General features: G+C 38.9%; 1 protein-coding gene across 3 annotated transcripts in view; it reads right to left on the minus strand.

Moving 5' to 3' along the window:
• Nucleotides 1-15,149, minus strand: part of bcas3 (BCAS3 microtubule associated cell migration factor) — a 383,299-nt gene that overhangs the window by 291,433 nt on the left and 76,717 nt on the right. For all 3 annotated transcript variants that reach the window (XM_017422045.3, XM_017422044.3, XM_037973032.1), the window contains exons 14-15: nt 12,624-12,757; nt 4,218-4,551 (exon numbers count right to left, since the gene is read on the minus strand). In XM_017422045.3, coding sequence (XP_017277534.1) covers nt 4,218-4,551; nt 12,624-12,757 — 468 coding nt within the window. The remainder of the gene's footprint in view (nt 1-4,217; nt 4,552-12,623; nt 12,758-15,149) is intronic.

A 15,149-nucleotide genomic window follows, 5' to 3' on the forward strand; every position in this document is an offset into this window, starting at 1 on the left:
ACGTACAATTATTTTACATGCATAAATGGTTTTTAAGTTAAAGTGCAGGGATGTGGCATAATAGCAATTTTAAAAGTGAAAAAAACAAAGGTTAAATGGTTAAAAATACAAGCAACGATCAAAGGTCTCACTGATTCTGTCCTGAGAAAAAACAAAAACCTCCAAGAAATAAGGACCGGCAGTTTCAGATCAGCCTGTGAGGTGTTCCATGCCAAGGGTGCAGCAAAGCTTAATGCTCTTCTCCGTAATTCAATTCCAACACAACGAACAGAAAGATGGACAACACTGTTAGAGTGTAAGGTATAGTGCATGTTAATTTTGTGTAAAAAATGTACAGCACACCAACATAATCAAGAAAAAGAATAAAGGTAGCTGATACTAACATCTTCCTAACTGACTAAGAATCAGGATTTATTTTTCCAATAAAAACCCAGCTTGAGCTTTGCTACCAAATTATGAAAATTGATAGCTTACAACAAAGAAGAAAACTGTAAAGTATTTATAACTTGAAACAAACTATATGTGTTTTCCTTATAGAGTTAAAACTGGTGGGATATTCACAGGGAGATCTCTTTTTTTGGAAAATACCATGAGCTTGGTTTTATCTGCATTTAAAACCAGTTTGAGTTTGCAGATGAGACTGAACAATATTAAAAACATCTTGTACAAACTCAAAAGGGGAGGAATAGGAGCTATAAGTATTGATGTTGTTTGCATACAAATGATGGGTAGCATTTCACACATTATTACACAGAACATTGATGTAAATTTAAAATAAAATGAGTTCCAAAACTGAGCCTTGACTGTTTGTGTATTTTATCTCTCACCACAACTTTCTTTTAGGCACACATTTTTGGAAACTGGTTTAAACTGCACTAGAACTGCCTTTAAAAAGAGTTCTGGGGAAAATATGACACAACAACTTCTTTTACTTTAATTTACACATCAGAAACTTTCCATCACAGCCCTATTTTCTCAAAAACACCCTTTAATATTTATCAGATTATTCTGAACAGTTAAAAAGCTGGCTTCCAGTCCAGTAGCTAAAAAAAATCTCATAAATTTTGTTAAGAAAAGAAGCTATAAATTGCAATCCATAATGTTCATTTAGTCACTAGTCAGTTGCCAGCTATTCAGTTCTATGAAGTGTTTACTAAAACAGAGCCCTGCAGCAGCACGCCTACCAAAGCTCAGGGATATTCCTGGAAGCCAAACACTAATGAGAACTGTGATATTTTACACTGACTAACACCTCTGGGGTCAAGCAGTGCAGTTGGCACAAAGTCTGTGTATATCAGTGTGTATTTATGTCAGCTTTGTAAACAAAGGCGGTGTGAGTGGCCTGTGATGGCATTTGACAAACAAGGGAGACAAGGTTGCAGCAGACAGAGCAGAGTCCCTGGAAAAGAGCTACTGCCATGACCTGTCACTGGAAATGTACATACACACAGAAACACACAGACACACACACACTTGACTCATGAAATGTTAATTATAGAAAGCTGTTTAAGGATTTGATTTACTGGGTTGGATTTGTAATGCTAATACCTACACTTTATTTTTTCCTGGTCAAAAACAATATTTCAGATAGGGTTAAGGGGTAATAGGGTTATAAAGTATACCAGGAATCCAAAATCATTGACAGCATTGCTATAAATACCATCCCTAAAACTCAGCCATGCACCAATAAGTTGAAACTACGTAGTTTTATCCTGTAAACTTTTTTTTCTGCTGCCATTTTCTACTTTTTCTACTGTTAAACAGGGGAACTGCAGGAAGTATAGCACATTGTAAAGCATAGGCCCAATTCAGCTTATGTCAGCAAATCATGTAAGCTATGTTAAAGGTAAGACCTCAGCAGCAAAACGTCCTTTGCTGTTAGCTCATTGACTTGAGTGGTTCCTGTTGAAAGCAAGTAATTTTTCACTAAAATCAGCAAAATCATTGTCTCATACTCAACTGCACTTGTTCTTTAAAAAAAAGCCAATTCTTTTCAATCACTTCCAATAGTACTCTGTGTGTTTAACTAAATACAGGCTACAGGAAAAAGCTTAAAAAAAGACTCACAAACACTCTTCTATCCCAAATGGAAACCATGGGCCCTAAATAAGTAATTTAAAATAACAGTTTCATTTGGAAGCAATTTAGCATTAACAAAGCCTATCCTGGTTAGATGGTTCCTCAACAACAACAGAGTCTGATTCAGTGGTACCTGAGGTTTATTCCACCTGAGCAAAGATCAGGGGAAGGCTGGTGGGGATGAAAATCTGTGTGCCAACAAGTACCAGTCAGGTGTAGACAAGATCCAACGATCACAGGTGAACAAAACAACAAGGATGCCTGGATGTGCTCATCCAGAACACAGAGTAAGGATAGTTGGCCTACCGTTCTCCCATCTATCACTCTCCTTGGGGCTCGCATGAGCGGTGTGTCCTCCTGTTGCCTTGGTAAAGTGTCTTCCCGTTCCCTGTCTTATTGCCTTTTCGATGAGGGTCACTTTGCTGTCTGAATCAGACTCAGGTCTGGGCTTGGCTACCGACTAAATGCATCTCCACATGTCTTTGACTGTATCCATCCTAAAGAGTGAGGTCACAGAGCCCTGTTCTGAAGGCTCAATGAGGTTTTAATAGTGAGCCACACTTGGAGATTTGGTCTTAGGGACAATGAGCTGGTGACTCACAGTAAAACCTCAAAGCTCAATCTCTAGGGTGGTACAATATTCTTACCCTACCCTTTTCCTGAGAATAATATCTACACGTTCAACTGTGAGTATTAATGCTATGCTAAGTGCAAATAGCTGTGGGCAAAACACAATAAATTGTTCTTTATCATAGTGAAAAAAACAGTCTTTGTGATGTCACTGAACAGATTTAATAGTTAGAAACTCAGGCGCCATGTTGACGACACAACTTTCTCACTCCATTACCAATGCATGACATGTTCATTGATAACACAATTTAAAAGTGGTTTTAAAGACAGAATTCTTACAGATTATGTTTGCAAACTCTATCAGAACAATTTATTTTTTTCCCCTCACAAGTGATAGTGAAGTGGCTGTTAGAGACAGAATAGAAGGACACAGTGTACAGTAGAACCTGAAATATTGTTCACCTTGGGTAGTTTGTTACTGTTGCAGTACAGATGGTGGAACATAAAGTGAAAGAAAAACAAGAAGCAGAGCTATTTTAAAAGGTGTCAGAAATATAACACCTGCTTCCCTCTATTATCGCTAAAAGCACAATTTTGGATTGAGTCCACAGAAGGAGAATACATATGCTCACCACCTGAATTCTTAAGAAAAAACAAATTTTTCCAGGTGATGTTTATTCTGTAGCTTTACTGTAATGTAATGACTGTTTTGTTGTTCATTTGTTGTTTAAACCACTATGTTCCATGACAAAATAATACATGTCATCTGCATTTTCAATTTAATAAAATAAAGGTAAAATATATTAGAAATCCTTAAAATACTCTAAATTACATGTAGTAAAAGGAGAGCATCAAAAACCTTTTGAGGCATTCAGTAAAATCATAAAAACAAGAATGTAGTCCAACCCTAATTTGGGACATCCAAACTATGTTTTCTATATTTCTACCTCAAAGTTTAATTTGGGATATCAGGGTCAGTATTTAGGAGAGAAGGAAAAAAGTGACTTCAATAATGTGTAAAGAGTTTAACAGTTGAAAACCTACACACTTAGTGAAAACAATAATTTCATTATACACCAGAACCAAGAAGTCACAGTTTAAAGACAGGAAACTGAATCAGCGTTTAGGAAATCATTCATTGCCTGTCCCATCTTTAAGGGACATGCTCAGGCTAGTAGACTGGTGAACTAACTAAGCACTGTGACTTGAACAGTCTAATATTTTAATTCTAGGCAAGCAAGTTAAAGTAAAATTAAGTGAATAATAACTAGAAAATATAAAAATATGGAATAAATGTGGTACAATGACTGTTTTGGGGACAAATGCACTTATAATTATACCCCAGATTTATTTTTTTACCCAACTAAATTTTTCATTTGAAAATAAAGAAAAAAATAAACCTATTAAGATCTACATTTGATTCAAATTAGGCTGCCTTAATGAAACTATTCAGAACACATGGCGTTGGGAATGCCTGAACTGAATTTTGCCATTTATTAGTTTTCCAAGACATCACAGAGTCAACGTATATATAGGAAAGAGTGTGAATTTTCCTTCAAGCTCCTTACCATGCAATGGAGACCCCGAGGGGCTGCTGGACAATCCAGGTATGGGACTACAGCGGCCACCCACACCTCCTCCTCCACCCAGAATGCAACTGCTTCCTCCTACGCCTGCTCCTGCTCCTCCTCCGTGTGCAGACGCCCTGTTCAGGTCCTGTTCAATATCCTCCAGGCCAGCACTCTTTTGGAAACGGGACATCCGGTTAACCACCCGCTGGGACATGTGGGTACGGGCACAGGGTGTACCACCGTAAGGGTTGATGGGAAACACATGGGTGGTGCCACGAAGGGTGCTGATGGCTACCCAGCGACTGTCCTGGCTGAAACACATGTCTTGAACCTGAATCAGGAAAAAAGCAGAAAGGGCAAAAAAGTGTGAGACAATACAAAATACAGACAAAACATAAAAGCAGGTAAACAGTGAAGCTATATTTACATTGTTCCTTCAAAACTTTGAGTTTATGTCTGACCAACATTATTGTATATTTTTCATTTGTTAGAGATCATTTTAAAAATCAAGCATAGGAACTACACAAATCTATATACCGTATTTTCCACACTATAGGGTGCACTGGATTATAAGATGCACTGTCAATGAATGGTCCATTTTTTAACTTTTGTCATATATAAACCGCATCGGACTATGAGGTGCATCATTGTGCACCTCCCAATTTTTGTAACTTTGCACAAATCGTGCTTGCAGTGTTTCATTTAAAATGGACGATATCGGTACTGTAGCGGAGCTGGTTCGCCTGTATCAGCATTTATATGATCCCTCTATGAGAGATCACAAAGATAATCAAACGGTTCAAAACTCACGGAAGAATACTGCACCGACGTAAGCGTCAAGTATAAACGCCTACAGCGCTCAGGCGCTCAGGTCTGCGTGCCATGCGCAGAGCCCTGCGCAACAATAACCGAGCCTTACTGCTGCAAGCGGTGCAGCTTTGTAGTTTACCAAAGTCGTACTAAAACATTACGATTTCTTACATATATAAGGCGCTCACGATTATAAGGTGCAATGTCATTTTTTGAGAAAATTGAAGGCTTTTAAGTGTGCCTTATAGTCCGGAAAATACTAATGTGTCATAGTGGCTTATGAAAGATGAAACAGGAAATGTCAAATCTAATGAAATCTAATGAAAATTAGATTCTATTCTAAAACTTGTGGAAAAAAAAAACAAAAAAAAAAACAGTTAAACAATCTAAACACCTGAATTTGAGCTTGACTTCTAATAAACTAAGTACATGCTAAAACAGAAAATTTCTTTCTTTTGACTCCACTGTCTAAAAACAAACCCATCCATCCATTTTTTTTAACTTCACTTGATCCTATTCAGGGACCCAGGGAGCTGATACCTATGTCCAGTGGTCACTGGGTGAGGGGTGGCTCTGGACAGTTTACTAGGTCATCACAAGACAAATACACAAAGATGATCAACCAACAAAACACAAACTTAAACCTAAAACCAGTTTAGAAGGCTAATTGCTTATTAAGAAACATAATTTTGGGCTGTGAGAAGAAAAAAAAGTAGTATTCGTAGACACAGGGAGAATTTGCAGACACAACAACAACAACAAAAAAAATACAAGTGAGATTTTTTTTCTTTTTTAAATCAAGGTCCCTCTTACTGTAAGACAACAGTGCTAGCCAAATGCACCACTGGGCAACCTGTTAACAAATCCAAACATTTTCTATTTAATAATTTATTTTAGTACAACCTATGTATTTACAGTAGGTCTAAAATTTTAAAAAAGCTGTTTTATAAACCTTCAATAATAAAAAAAAAGTACTGCTAAAACCTGCTTGGCTGACTAAGTACAATAAAAATGAATGGTATACAAAAAAACCTTTCCTCTAAGATTACCTGATCCGAAGGTCTTTCATCAATGTGGAAAAGTAAAAGATAACTGAGGACACAATGTATTTGTGCATGTGTGAAAAGAAGAATTAAGGAGCAGAAATGAAAATAGAATGTTGAGATACAGTTTATACAAAATATTTGCAATTTTTTTGTACAGAAAATGGTGAACAAACAAGTTACCAGACCATAGCCAAAATTGATCAGTGCTAATTGGTTGGGTGACTGGTTTATTCGTTCATTCATTCATTCTTTCTTTTTCTTTCCTTTCCCTTACTTTCTTTGGGTGAGTGGGAAAGTGCCATTCTACAAACAACTGGGGAAGAACTTGTGGCCAATACCAACACTAAGTCACTGATTTGGGATCCCTACAGTTTTAAATAATGGCGTTACTCAAAACGTTTGACAAGAAATGTACCAAATCTGTGCAACCAGCTCTGTGTTGATATTAAGAGCTACAACCAGCTTTGTCCCACTGACAACTTATATGTGGTCACCTTCTAAAATGGTGTCCAATTTGTCACAGCACGCATTACTACACATAATTGGAATCTGCAGGAAAACAACTTATTTATTATTTTCCTGATGACCACACAGTTTCTATGTGCACCACAGAGCTGTGATATCGCACACCGAGGAAGTCTTGACTTGTTGCAAGGCTTTACTGGTCTGTCTACATTCCAACTCTCATCTTTGGTGAAAATGACCCAAAGAAAGACATTCTGTATACAAGTAGCTGAAAAGAGCTCTTTTGTAGGGTGGCTGTGCTCAACCTTAGAGATACTATGAGAATATTTGTCAATCGAGTGGAGTTAAGAGTACATGCCTCATGAATGCTTCCCTTTGGAGGCTTTTCTGGCATGTGCCACTGGAAAGAGATCCCGGGGCAGACCTAGTAATTGCTGGAGGGGTATGTATCCTCTCTGGCCTGGGAATGTTTTGGGATCCCCCAGGAGAAGCTGGAGAATGTTGCAGGAGAACATCACTGCAGGGTTGTCTGGGATTCCCCCCTGGACCTGTTGCCACTGCAACACAACTACAAATTGGTAAATAAGTAAATAAAGTTAAAGTAAGTAAATGAGTGAGTGATAGATGGGACAGGACCTGATATGATTAGAGTGTATTACGTGTGTTCGGGTTTTGATTACAATTGTACATTTATTTCTATTTCAAAAGTCTGGAAAGGACAAATTAAATGAGCTACAATCAAAAAAAGAAAATGTCAATGTTCTCCAATTGCCAATGCTCAATACATTCTTCCAAACACCCAACTGTCCTTTTTTACATTGTAAGCATTAAGCCTTTCTTTACATATCAGTTGTCATACATGTTTTGAAAATATGCAAAAGCCTTTGTGTTATGTTCTTCACCACAAAGACATACATGGAAGAAGTAAACAGAATCAAATTCCAGCAAACATTGGTGTGACCGAATTGAAGTGTTTATTGTGCAGGCAAACACATCTGTCTGTGTTGCATGACAGTGCTGAACAGGCCAAGAGGATTAGGCAATAACTTTGTTTAAAAGGTGACAACCTGATTTGAGCCTGTTTGGTGGTAAAATAAATGACTGAAAACAGACAAGAGCAGAGATGGCGCCCTTTGTTAGTCCTCCTTCTCAGACTTTCAAAAAGCACACACTTGACAAGATAGGATCTCCCTGAACATGTTAGACATGCAGGAAACCAGACAGATAGACTGCAAGAGACAATAGAAGCTGAGGGGAGTGTTAATGAAGACGGGCAAAAAAGTGAAGTGACAAACTGAATAGATGTTTGCTAAAACAAAACTCGTCATTCGTCACGCTAAGAAAACAAAACACAGGAGTCTGGGAAATATAACAGGACAATGGAGACAACAACTCCAGGAAAAATTTAGTCAGAGGAATGTAAAACCCTAGTGAGGCAGTCAGAAAGACAGCTCTGTACCTGAAGGCCTTTTTAATCTGTTGCCAGGTCCTTCTAGGTAATTGTCCCCAGCAATGACACTTAATGGGGTATCCTCTGCATACCAGATGGTTGCTTGACTTCACAAAGATGAGTGAAAGAGGAGGCCTGACCTCTGCTGTGTCTATCACGGATGGTTCTGAGATGATAAAGGGCTACTTTGTGTGTGTCATAATTGACCATAATAGACCTGTCAGAGTTTCAACTGTAAATATGTGCCTGGACATTTACTGTCAAATCCATTCTGAAAAGGTGAAGGAGTATGTAAAAGGTGGCTGTGATTTTACATAACCACTCAAATGCACACGAGTTGTCAAGTGTTATCTCTAAAATGTGGAATGCAACAGTATTTAAGTCATTTGATGTGAAGGTGGCACATTCCATAGATGCTGAAAAGGTCTTGCTCCTGTCCTTGTACAATGTACTTGATGACATCTGTGACAGACAGTAAAAATGTTAGTAAGATGTGATTAATGCTTTGAAATCAGTCACACTTGTTAGCAAGACTAGGCATCTCTGTTTACCCTTGGAGGAAGGATAAGAATGTGACAGAAATGACTACATAGATAAGGCTAAAAAAATGACTACTCACATACAAGAACATGGATGGATTAAGTCAATAGAACAAGAAAAAGCAAACAGTGGTTTTATCCTTGTTAGCACTGGAGACATAATGTGAGAAGTACTTTTTTTAACAAATTAAAGAAATATGTACAAACAGTAAGTCAGTTTTAAGTTTATAACAAATGTTGAGCTGAACATCAACATATTACTTTTAATTTAAGTAACATCGGGCAGGTGAATTCTAAGGAGTTCTAATCTGAACTTGTGAGAAAATGTGTTAGAGCTACATTTGTAAGCTCAAAAATGTTGAAGCTCCTCTCTTAAAGTTTCATATACCTTAAGAGCAGCAAATATTTCAACATATTTATTAGTTCCTTGTCTGCTCTTTATTTAACTTAACACTTAATGTCTCAGCTTTCACTTGAAATTGGCTGCAGTGAAAAAATTGTGGTTAGGAGCAACATTTTACTATTATTGGTCTTCACTGCTTTGCTATCATTTTGGCACTGCCTTAAAAATGGCAATCAGTTTTGAACCATGGATTGCAAAACATTCCCATTTTGAAGAAGTGAATAAATATTCCAGTAATACAGTTTCTGGTGAAGCCAGTCTCTACATTCAGTGATTTAGTCACACCACTAAAAACACAGCTGACAATGCAGGGCCGTACAGTTTACAGGACAGGAGTGCCACCTTTGCAACCTCATGGAGTAGTGCTCACAGGTTTGTCCTATGACTCTGAGCTCGTCTGCCCCTCCACAATCAGCCCATTCCAGCCGTTATCAGCTGCAGGTCTGTTTACCTGGCCTCGGGTCACTGGCAGCCAGCCACATGGTTTGGTTGCTGGAGACAGATAAGGCGTCTCTCCGCCCACCTTACTGAAGACTTTATCACTCTCCACAGTGTTTCTCAGTGTGACTGTGTGTCTGTGTGCGTGTAAGTGAGCACGTGCTGATAACCCCTGGCCCAAGCACCAGGCCGCGGTCAGCATTCAGTGTTTACAACTGGTTGGATCAAAGCAAGCTTAAAGTGCAGCCGGTCAGCGGACCGAACTGCAGACAGGCTCTGAGAGTTTGTGTGTGTTTTCCCAGTCAATAATCCTGAACCGAACAAGGCCTTAAAGTAGCTTTGTTGAGTAAGCACTTCCACCTTACAGTGGAATTTTTTTTGCATGATTCTAAGAAAAAGAAAAAAAAGCTCTTAACTTGGACAAAGTTGTTGTTTTTGTTTGTCTGTTTGTTTGTTTTTGAGAATGAGAATTTTGACTTGTACTTTTATTTGGTGCCACTTTAAGAAAATTCTGGCATACAGAACCCAAGTGAAGTATGCCAGAATCCAAGTAAAGTTTTATCTAATTTCAAGTGGTGCAACTTTTAGAGCATTTACAGTCATTTCTGTAACCAGCTCAGGGTTTCTCTCTGCTTCCCTTTGAATTACTTGCTCCCTCTGCAGAGAGAAGCACGCTCATGGAGAGGTCAAAGCCCAAAACAATACAGAAAGTAAAAAATAAAAAAATAAAAAATAGGCAAGGCTATCATAAAGAGAGGTTAAGAAGGAAAATCAAGGTTTTTTTTTATTCAGACTGGATAAACTTCTACTACTCATTCTTCCAAAATGTTTGACATGAAACAAACTAATTCTTGCTATCTACCATTTGGCAAAATAAAATAAGCATTTAAAAGAAAAACAGAGCCTTAGGAAAAGGTATGTCAAAATGTAGTGTTTGCTTTTGTAAAACGAATAAAATGTTTTGTTTATCTTTTGTCTCGCATTTCACAAGAAAATACTAAATATAAAGCCCCTAAAGTTATACAATTACACTGTTTCAATAAATTATTGACATATGATTATATATATCTGGGCTTGCTAGTATAGTAGAACTCCAACAGTGTTAATTTTTCAGCCCTCATCCATGAATGTCTTGTTCTAGTTGGCCATTTCTCATCAGAATGTCCTGATTTCCCAACTTCTGATGCGGACCTTGTTAATCGGGGTGACATCCAGAGTACACCAGGAAGAAAGCCCACAATAATGACCTGCTAAGTAAACGTCACAGGCAGCGTAAAGCCAATGTGGAAGAGGAACAAGAAGAACCATCATGGAAAGATAAGCCCCTGCACAATATGTACCACTGGCAAATTGAGGAGGTGGATGATATCAACAAATCCTACCAGAGGGCTGCACTAAAGGACAACATAGAAGCACTAATTATGGAACCACAAGAGCAATTGACGCCAGGGTCTACCATACCAGATATAACCCAAGATGCAGGCTGTGCAAAGGTGCACAAGACAGTCCAGCACATAATAACAGGATATAAGAAGCAGGCGGGGAAAGCGTACATGAAACTCCATAACCAAGTGGCTGGAATAGTGTACAGGAACATCTGTACTGAGTATGGATTGGAAGTCCCACAGTCAAAGTGGGAGACTCCACCAAGGGTGATGGAGAATGGCAGGGCTAAGATACTGTGGGACTTCCAGATCCAGACAGACAAACAGGTGATAGCTATTGATATGATATTGACAGATATTGTGGTGGTCGGCAAGATTCATAAGAAAGCAGTGATAATAGATGTAGCAATCCCAAGTGACTGTAACATCAGGAAGGAGGAGAACGAAATGCTCAAGAAATACCAAGGCCTGAAAGAGGAAATAGAGAAGTTGTGGAAAGTCAAGATCTCAGTGGTACCAGTGGTCATTGGACCACTCAGTGTTGTGACCTCAAAACTGGAAGAGTGGCTCCAACAGAACCCAGGAACAACCTCAGAGATCTCTGTCCAAAAGAGTGTAGTCCTAGAACAGCAAAGATACTGTGCAGAACCCTCAAGCTCCTAGGCCTCTGGTAAAGGACCCAAACTTGAAGTGAAGGTAAACCGCCTAAGTATGTGCAAGGGAGTCGTTTTTTATGTTGCTTAAATGCAAGATTTCACATGGACCTATCCCAAATCACAATAATATCAACATTGTTATAAAAGCTCTGACTTTTAATTATTAAGATACTGATAAATTCACCACGAAGGTGACTGTAACCAGTGGTAGATAACCAAAGCACAACATGCATTTGAAGGAAACATTACATTTAATGTTATTTGTATCAATAAAATCAATCAATCTGAACATTAACCAGGTTATTGAATGTGCTATTTGTGTCATGCAATATGTCTAATAAGAGCTTAATCTTCTAACCCTTATGTTACGTTTTGCTGTCCATACTCTGATAGGAGTTGGTTCCATGGGCAAATCCTAGCCAACCACATCTTTCCTCTTCCAAATATAATCAAAGGTTTCCTGAAGCCCCCTTACACAAATATCCTCAGGCCAAACCTGGTGTTGGATAGAAAGGAAGTGTTCCAACTTGTGGTTCCAGCTCTATATAATTTCCTCTAAGAGGAGACATTTCTGTAGAGTATTTGGGCTTTATCCGTATTACAGTAAAATGTGACAATGTTCATTTAGTGTATGAATAATGTATATGAGCATATGAAGCTCAGCGAGTAGTGTCCAACTAATCATTAATCATTTCATTTTCAAATGGGTAAACAGATCTGCTGAAATCAATCATGCATCCATTCAAGGATGTAAAAATTGTCAGCTGCAAAAAAATAAAAAGGTCAATTTTGCACGTTCTGTTAAATGTTTGCTAGTTAGCTTTTTCATTATATGCTATTTAGCTAATTAGGTATCCCAGCAAGTAAACTTGCCATGCGTTCAGGTTGACTGTAATTTCATTTGCTATATCTAACATTTTGTTTTATAAAACTTTTACAGAATTTACAGTAATTGGTGAATGGATGGTTACCAAAAGACTGCAAGACTGTAAACATGAATCAAACAAATAGTGGATTAGTGATAAATATATATATATAATATATATATACTTCTCTCTTTTTTTCTGATGGGGCAGTCACATTGAAAGTAAATGAAACCCTCTCGCTCTTCAGCTCCACAGACATCTTGCTGCTCTTGGAGCCAGAAACAGAACACCTGATATACTTTGCTCAAACTGGAAGTTGTAGTTGTGTCTCTTTTTGTCACAGACCTTGGCCTCAGTCTCTCCACGATGCAGGGTATAAAGGTGGTGAACAGCACTCTGTGAAGAAGACCAGGGGTGGGTGAGGATCTGGAAGACGTGAAAATCATGGCCCAAAGTGTCAGCAGTCACCAGCAGCATTCCTATAAAGGGCAGAGTGACACAGTTGGCTTTAAAACAATGAACAGATTTTTGCACCTGTGCTTGTTTGTTACCTGGTTAAATATGCTCTAAATTCCAAGTATCACATGTGAATTTAGATTTTTCAACTTTACATTTTGTTATGTGTTTCTGATGTAAAACTTACATAATTAAAACAACTTTTTTCTTTTATCCGAAAGACCCCTTTTTGTTGACTGAAAAGGTGCTGAAACACAATGATTTCAGTTTTAAAAATAGGACATGTTAAACATTCCATTCATCCATCCATTTTCTTTACCCACTTTTCCTTTCAGGTTGCGGGGCAGCTGGTGCCCATCTCCAGCCATCATTTTACTGGTAAAGAGGTAGAAATACACAGAATAAGATTTACTTACCACATTATTCAAGTCAAAATGTATTTTATTTCAGGGGACCACAAGAGGGATGCCGACTCTACCAACTGTACAGGACACACTCTAGACAGCATGAAAGAATTATTGTCCCTTTAAAACAAACAAACCAGTTCATTAAACCAGCTATTGCTTGCTGCTGTCAAAAAACACAACTTCTTCTCACATGATCATTTGGTTTGGTTAAAGGCAGGGCTCAAGTCGTGTGCTCTTAAAGAGAGACAAGATGATGAGTGTCTCTGAAGGAGAGAATTCTTAAATCCACTCATCAGTGCACGGCTATGGTTGTGTAGATACACACTGAGAAACACAGAAAACCTTGAACCACAGCTCAGCACAAGTAAAACCAACACTGACAGGCCTATTCATTTGGTCCTATTTTATTTGAAGCTCGTCAAACTCAGGAAAGTATAGGCTCTCACCATAAACAACATGCTCAACAAACCACACCAGAACAAACCAGATCTAAACTGCCTTGGCTAGGAAAAGGGCAGGTCTGCTTTTCAAACACAACCCAAAACCCATCTCCAGAAGCCTTCTGAAATGTTACAGCTCAAATGTTGAAACCATATCACTCATAAAGAAAGTGCAAAAACTTGTCCAACCTCTGTCCTCCTCACTAGTCAAACACACAAATGATAATAAAGTAATCAGTCATATTCATGTAAGTTTTTCCACTTGGAAACTTTTTATGTACTGCAGCAGGTTTTAATTAGTGGCCGGACTTTATTGGATGGCATGTCAAATGTGAAAAGAGGAGGATAGAATGGCACAAGATTAAAAGGATTCAGCAACATGTGCAAAGGAGATGGAAATCACTTTCCCTAAAGATGTGGCCAGATATGCTGCTACAATATTGTGCTCATTTATTCAGTGTTAAAAGCTTTTTATTTTTTGGCAGTTCTCTTCAAAGATGATGAAGAGATGAAATGAGGGAGGTTCAGGATGGATTAGTGATGGGGTCATGCCTGCAGATCATCAGAGGAGGAGTGAAAAAAGAAGAAGAAAAAAAAAGCCAAGCATAGTGTGCACTGAGACAGTGGTTAGTTTTTCATGCTGTATCACAGCGACCAGAAAGCCAGAAAGCTCAGGCCTAGGGCCTGTAAACCCTTGAAACCCATACCCCAAATGAGGTGCCAAGCCACAAGAAGCATTTGCGTCAACTGGGGATACACAGAAAAAAGGGACAGGGCCCTTCTAATTATAGAGTATGGAAACGGAAGCGCGGGGTGATTAGGAATTGAGGCGCTGCAGTCTGTTTATCTGGGAGCTTCCTCTCGCTCTGAAAAGCTCTCACCCCCACTCTCCACTCCTTTCATTCTTCCTCCACTCTCTGTCTTGGTCAGGCCCTGCCCACCCAGTGGCTGGAGAGTCAAGCATCTGGCTTTCTGACAGATGAAACTTGGCTGCTGAATTCTGGCCTGAACCAGCATTTCTCTTTTGCTGATGGTGGAGTCTGGGCTCCAAAAAAGTAACTGCTCAGAGAGGCTTGAGATTTGTGAGTGTGTGTGTGTGTGTGTGTGTGTGTGTGTGTGTGTGTGTGCCCAAGGATTGGGGATTTTGTGGCAATGTTGAAATACAGAGGCACTCGCCGAGAGGCGTCACTCGGTTAGCCCGCAGGAAGGCCAAATTAAAAAGCAGCTGAGCCATTCGGCGGGTGAAAAGAGAGGGTTTCGGGGAAGCCAAAGGCTGGCCAAAACAGGGTTTGACACGTCCTATTTATAACACCTTGTCTTGAAGGTTACAGTATCATTTGCAATGTTTTAGTACCCAAACTCACTGGCACACACTCAGAGACATGCACAAAACTGGAAGGGATGACCTCTAATTTGCCATGTGTGCAAGACATGCGTCCATATGAGACACAAGGGAAATGATATAATCATTTCCATAAATATCTGCTTTTGCTTTCTGCTTTTTTCCCCCTCTTATATATCTTTTTGTTTTGTTTTGCTGCAGGCTTTTCTGTCCCATCCCTGGCCAT

The sequence above is a fragment of the Kryptolebias marmoratus genome, linkage group LG2, assembly GCF_001649575.2.
Source record: "Kryptolebias marmoratus isolate JLee-2015 linkage group LG2, ASM164957v2, whole genome shotgun sequence".
NCBI lineage: Eukaryota > Metazoa > Chordata > Actinopteri > Cyprinodontiformes > Rivulidae > Kryptolebias > Kryptolebias marmoratus.